This window comes from Carlito syrichta, unplaced genomic scaffold, assembly GCF_000164805.1.
Source record: "Carlito syrichta isolate Samal-C Ts95f unplaced genomic scaffold, Tarsius_syrichta-2.0.1 Scaffold123364, whole genome shotgun sequence".
NCBI classification, from domain to species: Eukaryota; Metazoa; Chordata; class Mammalia; order Primates; family Tarsiidae; genus Carlito; species Carlito syrichta.
In genome coordinates, this window is record NW_007067460.1 from 62,513 (window position 1) to 71,367 (window position 8,855).

At 49.1% G+C, this 8,855-nt stretch overlaps 1 protein-coding gene across 1 annotated transcript in view; it reads right to left on the reverse strand.

Moving 5' to 3' along the window:
* ZNF541 (zinc finger protein 541) overlaps window positions 1–8,855 on the reverse strand; it is a 37,523-nt gene that overhangs the window by 10,388 nt on the left and 18,280 nt on the right. Inside the window, exons 8-12 of the mRNA XM_008048336.1 lie at window positions 5,447–5,510; window positions 4,395–4,537; window positions 3,934–4,037; window positions 2,138–2,213; window positions 1,561–1,649 (exon numbers count right to left, since the gene is read on the reverse strand). Coding sequence (XP_008046527.1) covers window positions 1,561–1,649; window positions 2,138–2,213; window positions 3,934–4,037; window positions 4,395–4,537; window positions 5,447–5,510 — 476 coding nt within the window. The remainder of the gene's footprint in view (window positions 1–1,560; window positions 1,650–2,137; window positions 2,214–3,933; window positions 4,038–4,394; window positions 4,538–5,446; window positions 5,511–8,855) is intronic.

Sequence of the window (8,855 nt, forward strand, 5' to 3'; positions counted from 1 at the left end):
CAATCCACTCACCTCAGCCTCCCAAAGCGCGGGATTACAGGCTGAGCCACCAAGCCCAGCTTACCTGGCTAATTTTTAAAAATTTATTGTAGAGATGAAGTCTCACCAACTTGCCCAGGCTTGTCTCGAACTCCTGGGCTCAGGTGATCCTCTCGCCTCCACCTCCCAAAGTGCTGGGATTACAGGCATGAGTCACCATGCCCGGCAAGGCAAAGATTTCTTAGATACAACACCAAAAGTACAGTCTGTAAAAGAAAAATGAATAAACTAGATTTAATCAAAGTGACATTTTTCTTCAAAGGACATTGTTAAAGAGACTAAAAAGCCACAGATTGGGAGAAAATATTTGCAAAGCATGTGTCTGGATAAAGGACTTGTGTCCAGAACCAATAAAGAACTCCTACAACTCAATGGTAAAAACAGAAACACCCCAATTAAAAAAAAAAACACACAAACGCCCCAATAAAAACCCAGGCAAGAGATCTGAACAGACACTTCGCCCAAGAAGGCCTACAGTCAGCAAGTAAACATGCAAGAAGACCTCTGCACCATCACCGGGAAACGCCAGACGCTCCTGCACCATGTCAGAATGGCTGATACCAGAGACCAGCTCCATCAGAGGTCACAGGCTCCAGAGCCACTAGAAAGCGCGTTTCCTACTGGTGGGCATGTGAAACGGCACAACTACTGTGGAAAAGTGTGTGGCAGTTTCTCAAGAAAGTAAACATCTACCTGCCACATGATCAAGTCATCCCACTCCGAGGTCTTTTCCCTCCAGAAGGCAGAGGACATGTCCATACAAAGACGCACATGTGAGTGTTTAAAACAGCTTTAGTCATCATTGCCCAACCTGGAAACCACGGAAGGTCCACCACCAGGTGAATGAGCAAAGAAACTGTGGTACATCCAGACAGTAGAACACTGCTCAGCAGTAAACGAGAGACCCAGCAACTCGAACAACACAGATAAACCCCAACAACGATGCTGAGTGTAGGCAGCTACAAAGAACAAGCACATGCTGTGGGACTATACCCTTTAGAGAAAACTACAGAAAATGCCAATGCTTCACAGTGACAGGTTGACCGGGGACAGGGAGTAGCATGGAGGAGACTGGGGCCGATGTCTATGCCCTCGTCTTGACTGTGGTGATGGTTTCCCAGGTATACAGATATGTCCAGACTTATTAGATTTTACACTCCCATGAAGTGCAGTTCTGCACACAGCAAGTTTTCTTAAAGAGCAGGAAGCAGCAGCAGGATGAGCTGCAGCACAAGCTGGCTCTTTCTGAAGTACATGCACACACATACATAATAAATCTCACAGAGAAACGCCTACAAGGGCCTGGCCAAGTCAGCAGAGTCACATTCAGGAGAGTCGGGAAGGGCATGGAGACTGTTCTGAGCAGGACACACAGTTCTGTACTGCGAGAGCTGCTCACGGTGGCTTTTTTACAGTCAGCTGTTGACAGTATGAGCAATGTCGCTGCAGACAGGCGAGGGGTGGCCCTGGACCCCTGGCCAGCCCTGCAGCTCCAGTTCATCTCAGCCCACGTTGCCTTACCGTCTTATGGATCAAGTAAAAGTCCTTCTTGTGGGCACAGAACGCCTTCTTGAAGAGCCTCTTCTCCATAGGGGTCCAGATGTCCGAACCTGTCAAAGAACACAACCAACGGGGAAGGACATTTTTCCTTCTGGGACCACAGCCACGCCTGAATTGCAGACCACCCTCCCCTTTAAAGGTGCAAATGCTTTATGTGTTAACTTCATACAAGCCTCAAAAGGGCTCTAGAAGGGGTCCACTTTACAGATGCAGCCACTGAGGCTTCAGTCACTTGCTAAAGGTGGCTGGTCTCCCGGGCTGGGGGTGGGCTCAGCCACTGGACCCCAGCCCACCTCCCCTCTCCCTGACCAAGAACCCCCCCCCTAGCTGGGCAGAGCCCACAGGGAAACCACTGGAAAAGGGTGAAGGTAGGATCTAACTGCAGAAAATAGGGCCTGCTGAGTCAGCCCAGCGACGACAGTCCCTCTGGAGAGGCAGACGACGGCCCTGGAGAACTCCTGGAGGCAGAGGCGCACTTGCAACAGGCTGCGCTGGTCATGGGGGCTCACTCAAGCCCACGCAGCCCTTCTCCAATCACCTGTGTAGCGATAGTCGGCAAGCGGGTGAGTCCCTGACTTGTAAGGTCCGCGGAGTAAGAGGGTCTCCAAGGCCACCTGGAACGAGGAGCCACAGGCTACGCAAGGTGGCCAGAGGAGGCAGGGACCTTCATTCTTTCGCTCATCTGGGAAGCACAGCCGTTCCTGCACTGCCTGTGCCAGGGATTCTCAATACAGCCCTGGACAGGCTGCCAACCTATGTACTCTCTGTGGGCACTTCCACCATGTCACTAGGCATGGCGTTCTGCAGCTGATGTTTGTCACAACAAGCCTATCCCGATGACGGGAATAGTGTGTGGACTGTTCTGGCACAAGCTCCTTACTCCATAAGGGCCCAGAGCTTTGAGGAGTACTACCCTTGCCAGGGCTCCGTTTTATTCCTTTCATAGCACTCATCATTAGCTAGCTAGCTAACAAGATTTTTAAAAATATTTTATACTTATTTAGAGAATGGCTCTTGCTATATTGCCCAGGCTGGCCTCAAACTTCTGAGTTCAAGTGATCCTCCCATTAGCCTACTGAGTAGCTGGGAAATGCCACTGTGCCAGGGTGTACAGGAAATGTGTTAAAAACCTGTTAACTATTGTCGGGCATGGTAGCGCGCGCCTGTAGTTCCAGCTACTCAGAAGGCTGAGGCGGAAGGATCGCCAGAGCCCAGCAGGTCGAGGCTGCGGTGGCTGGGAGCAGCCACTGCCCTCCAGTCTGGGTGACAAAGTAAGACTCCAACTCAAAAAAAAAAACCAAAACCTGTAAACTAGCTTGACAGGGAGGCTGAGGTAAGAGGATTGCTTGAGTTCAGGGGTTCGAGGCCAGCCTAGGCAAAATAGTGAGACCTTATCTGTTAAAATATGTACTTTTTTCCCCTTGTTTTAACTTTCCTAAAATGTAAGCCCTATAAGGGCAGTGATTCTGTCTCAATCACCAGTGTAACCCTAGTCATTGTGGCATTTGTGTGATTCACATGGCCCAGTGCAAAACAAAAATGCAGGGCTCCTTGTTCAAGTACTAAAAATTTCAAGACAGAGACACGTGAGCATTAAGCCAACTGTGAGCTAAGAGTCAGCCCTGGTCCCAGGGCTGACAACGTTATAGGCAGGAACCCAACACTGTGCTGCAGGTGGGAACCCTGTATGTGTTGCAGGGGTGATCTCAATACATGTGTGCCATAGGCGGGAACCCAATACATGTGAGCTGTAGCGGGGAACCCACTGTGGACCCAATATATACGTACTGACTACCCTACTGAGGCCCCTCAGTGTGCCAGACACTGCCTCCCAGCCTGGTAATGAGCAAAGCCGCAGCATGACTCCTGGGTCCCTAACACGAGCAATGTGACTATTCCTCTCCCATTTCTCAGAATTAGACTTTTAATTTACTTTCTAACTCTTAGAACAGAAGTATTTGTGCTGCCTCAGAGGGTTTTATACGTGAGTTTTCATCAAAAGGTAAAGCTCCATAAATAAACCAGATTCATGCAGGAGTTGAACGAGGCCCTCTGGACTCCCCTTCCCCAGTCCCACTCTGATATCTCTAGAAAACCTATCGTTCAGTTTGTTGCCCCAGAGTAACTGACTCCCTCAGCCCTCAACTGCACACTCCCCTACCCAAGGACCAACCCAATCCCAAAGGCGCTGGGGAGAAGAATGAGCAGTCTTTCCTCAGCTTTCATCAGCCGTGAGTCCGAGCAGATGGCACATCACATGCACCCAGAACCGCAGGCTCCAGGGCAGCAGGGGGACTCTCAGCCCTCCAGGCCCTCTGCCCAGCCCTGCCTCACCTGGATGTTGCCCTGGGCTTCATGCAGGCAGTGCAGGGCGAGCTCCAGGTTGGTACCCCCTCCTGGCATCACGCTGGAGCACGCCACGTTGCAGAGCTCAGTCACTGTGTTTCCCAGGAAGCAGCCCCAGTGGAGTGTGAGGAGAGAGACACAGGGGGTCAGAGGTGCCAAGGAGACGTTCCCAGACAGCACAGAGAGGGCTCCTCTTCACCCTCTCTCTCCTGCAACCTGACTGAGGGCTGGTGGAGGGGAGGGAGGGACCAGCAGGAGGAGAAACCCTGTCCCTGGCATTTGCCCTGGAGGCCTGACCAGTTACGTTGGGGGGGGGATGCAAAAGGCGAGAAGCAACACCAGGAGAGGGCCAACACCCTCCCACCCCCGAGGGCAACAGGAAGAGAAACTCCTTGGACTTGGAGGGAAAAGAAGGAACCTCGGAAGTTTGACCCCAAAGTCTCAGCCACCTCTCTCCTGTGTCTCGGGGTTGGTCATCACATCTCCCCACGGCTTCCAGACCAGAGGAGCAATGTGTTTGTCGACTCCAGCCAGCGAGCTATCCTGGAGCTCCGGGATCTCAGCCTGAAACCGGTTTCCTATGTTGATGTGTCTGAAACAAGGTCACACACACAGGCACGGGAGAGGGACACATGAGAGGGGAAAGGAAAGAGACATGCTCCACATGCCCTGCCCTTGGGCCACAGCCCACTCTGTGGAAATGCTCTGCCATCGCTCAGATGCCTCAGATACAGACCAACCCCCCGATAGACACACACAGGCATTCTGGAACTATCTCCAGGGACACTGCTTTACTGCTGTTTTTCTTTTCTCTCTCTTTTTTTTGAGCTGGAGTCTTGTCACCCAGGCTGGAGTGCAGTGGCATGCTCACAGTCACTGCAGCCTCAACCTGCTGGGCTCAGGCAATCCTTCCGCCTCAGCCTTCCAAGTAGCTGGAAACACAGGTGCATGCCGCCACACCCGGCTAATTTTTCAATTTATTGTAGAGACGAGGTCTCGTCAAGTTGCCCAGGCTGGTCTCAAACCCATGGGCTCAGGCAATCCTCTCACCTCAGCCTCCCAAAGTGCTGGGATTACAGGCTGAGCCACCGCATCCAACCCTTGCTGTTTTTCATCATCACCACATTCCTCTCTTGGGGTCAAGGCAGGGGAGGTGTGTGCTGATCCCTGGCATGCCTCTACACCACCCCACATGCATCCAGTCACATCACACAAGTACCCTCAAGTCCTGCTCTGTATCATCACCAATTCTCCCTAGAATCCCAAGGTCCAGAGCATTCTGTCCCTAATGCCCAACTATATATGTCTGAACAGAAGGAATGTTGGGGGATCTTCCTACTTATCCCCAAAGAAATTCACCACTTTCCTCCTAGGGAGTCTCTGCAGGTCTCTTGACCCCCACCACTAATGAAGAAGGGACCCCTGGGTAAACCAACACTGAAAGAGTAAAAGGTGTCCTTACTTGAAAAGACCCCCAGATTCTAAGACTGTTCCAACTTACGGCTCAATGCTGATCTTGGTGTCATCCTTCACCACACTGAGGCCAAAAGGACCATCCACTTGATCTAGGAAACACACAGTGAAAAGCCTCAAGAAGACTGACAGGAGAGGGCCCACCAGGCCCTTGGCCTGCCCTGTGGATACAGCTGGAAGCAGGCTCTTTAAGATCCTATGGCAGGCCGGGCATGGGGGCTCACGCCTGTAATCCCAGCACTTTGGGAGGCAGAGGTGAGTGGATTGCCTGAGCCCAGAGGGTTCGAGACTAGCCTGAGCAATTTGGCAAAACCTTGTCTCTACAATAAGTCAAAAAATTAGCCTGGTGTGGCAGTGCATGCCTGTGGTTGCAGCTACTTAGAAGACTGAGGCAGAAGGATCACCTGAGCCCAGCAGGTCAAGGCTGCAGTGGTTGTGAGAGTGCCACTGCACTCCAGCCCGGGAAAGAGAGTAAGACTCCAACTCAACACAAAAAAAAATAAATAAAATTTTAAAATCCCATGGGAGGGGCTAGGACTTCTGAAAAGGCAGAGGAAGAAACTCAAACAACAAATTAGCTGGGTGACAGAGTGAGACTCCAACTCAAAAAAAAAAAAAAGAAATACTAGCCCTAGACCTCCCAAATTTGATGGCAAACAATGCACACATTCAAGAAGCTCTAGGAACTTCGGGTAGGATAAACACAAAGAGATCTACATCTAGGCAAAATACTGAAAGTCATAGATAAAGACAGAATCTCAAAAGGAAAATGAGAAAGAAAACTGCATCACATATAAGGGAACCCCAATAAGATTAACAGCTGACTTCTCACTGGAAACAATGGTGGTCAAAGGCAGTGGTACCAAATTCACAGGGCTGAAAATGTTGAAATGTCAACCAAGAATCTTACATCCAGCAATTAGTTTTCAAAAATGAAAGTAAAATAAAAAGCATTCCCAGGTTTAAAAAAGTAAGAAAGTTTACGGGTTCATGACCCACCTGGGCAACTTGGTGAGACCTCACTTCTACAATAAATCAAAAAAATTAGCCAGGTGTGGTAGCACACACCTGTAGTTCCAACTACTTGGAAGGCCGAGGCGGAAGGATTTCCGGAGCCCAGCAGGTCAAGGCTGCGGTGGCCGGGAGCAGCCACTGCACTCCAGTCTGGGCGACAGAGTGAAACTCCAACTCAAAAATAAATAAATAAATAAAGTTTGTTGCTAGCAACCCTGCCTTATAAGAACATTATGGGTGGAACATTATTCACCCATAAAAGACATAAAGCACTGATACATGCTGTCCAGTGGATGAAACTTGAACACAAGATACTGAGTGAAAGATGCTTAGCACAAAGGACCACCCATGCTGTATGACTCCACTTATGAAATATCAGAATATAAAATCTATACAGGCAGAAAGCAGGTCAGTGGTTGCCTAGGGCTGGACGGGGAGGATGGGTAAGGAGCCACTGCTAGTGACACTGAGGTGTCTTCATGGGGTGCTGAAAAGTCCCAAAAATGGCTGTGATGATGGCTGCACAGTTCTGTATAGATGCTAAAAACCATTACATTATATAGCTTTTTTGTTTGTTCTTTGTTTTTTTAGAGAAAGGGTCTCACTCTGTCACCCGTGCTGGCATGCAGTGGCACAATCCTAGCTTGCTGCAGCCTCAAACGCCTAGGCTCATAGATATTCCAACTCAGTCTCCTGGGTATCTGGGACTACAGACATATGCTATCACACTCGGCTAAATTTTTTATAGAGATGGGATCTTGCTATGTTGCCCAGACTGGCCTCAAACTCCTGACTTTAAGCAATCCTCCCACCTCAGCCTCCCAAAGTGCTGGGATTACAGGCATGAGCCACCGTGCCCAGCCTGAATTATATAGCTTAAAGGGATGTATGGTATCTGAATTATATCTAATTACAGTTTCGTTTCGTTTTGTTTTGTTTTTGAGTTGAAGTCTCACTCTGTCGCCCAGACTGGAGTGCAGTGGCTGCTTCCGGCCACTGTAGCCTCGACCTGCTGGGATCCGGCGATCCTTCCACCTCAGCCTTCCAAGTAGCTGGAACTACAGGCGCGTGCTACCACGCCCGGCTGATTTTTTGATTTATTGTAGAGATGAGGTCTCACTGCCCAGGCGGGTCTCGAACCTGCGGGCTCACGCAATCCACTCACCTCAGCCTCCCAAAGGCGCGGGATTACAGGCTGAGTCACCAAGCCCGGCTTACAGTTATTTTTAAATCATTTTTTCCTTTATTTGGGGAAAAACTATTTTTATAATTAATTTATGTATTTTAGATTCAGGGGATACAAGTACATGCTTGCTACACGGACATCTTGTGTACTGGAAAACTCTTTTTTCTTTTTTTTCTTTTGTTTTTGTTGTTTTGTTTTGTTTTGGGGTTGGAGTCTCACTCTGTTGCCCAGGCTGGAGTGTAGTGGGACAGGCTGGAGTGTAGTGAGTGTAGCCCAGGTTGGAGTGCAGTGGCATGCTCACGGCCACCCCAGTGTCGACCTGCTGGGCTCAAGTGATCCTTCTGCCCCACCCTTCCAAGTAGCCAGAACTACAGGTGCATACTACCACACCCAGTTAGTTTTTTGATTTATTGTAGAGATGGGGTCTCACCAAGTTACCCAGGCTGTTCTCAAACCCATGCGCTCAGGCAATCCCCTCACCCCAGCCTCGCAAAATGCTGGGATTACAGGTTTGAGCCACCATGCCTGGCCTGGAAAATTAATTTAGAGACTAGGATTTTGTAGTCTTTGGTTAATTCAGGATTAGGTATACGAGTGGTTATCGTACAGGTAAAGTTTGGGCCTCCTTTTGGTCCCCACTTTGCCTGTATTGAGATCAGGTAGCCTTATTGATGTCATGTGCTCCCCAAAGTTCTTTTTTAAAAAATACTACAGAAAGTTCTTCAGACTGAAACAAGTGATGTCAGACAGTAATTTGAATCCACATACAAAGAACAGTGATGATAAAGATAACTATGAAGGTAATTACAAAAATATAGCATAATGCATATATTTCGTCCCTTTGCTTAATCAACTTGAGGAGCAACTGCATACAACAGTATATATCGTGGGACTGATCTGTGACAGTAATAACACAAAGGAGCAAAACTGTACTGGAGTAAGAAAACACCTGATAGAATAAACAGAGGGATCTAGAAATGGTAGATAAGAAGATTAATATAATAAAACTATACATAAAAGCCTCCCTTTATTCATTCAACTTTCTTTTTTTTTTCTTTTGAGTTGGAGTCTCACTCTGTCGCCCAGACTGGAGTGCAGTGGCCGCTCCCGGCCACCGCAACCTCGACCTGCTGGGCTCCGGCAATCCTTCCGCCTCAGCCTGCCGAGTAGCCGGAATTATAGGTGCGCGCTACCACGCCCGGCTAGTTTTTTGATTTTATTGTAGAGATGAGGTCTC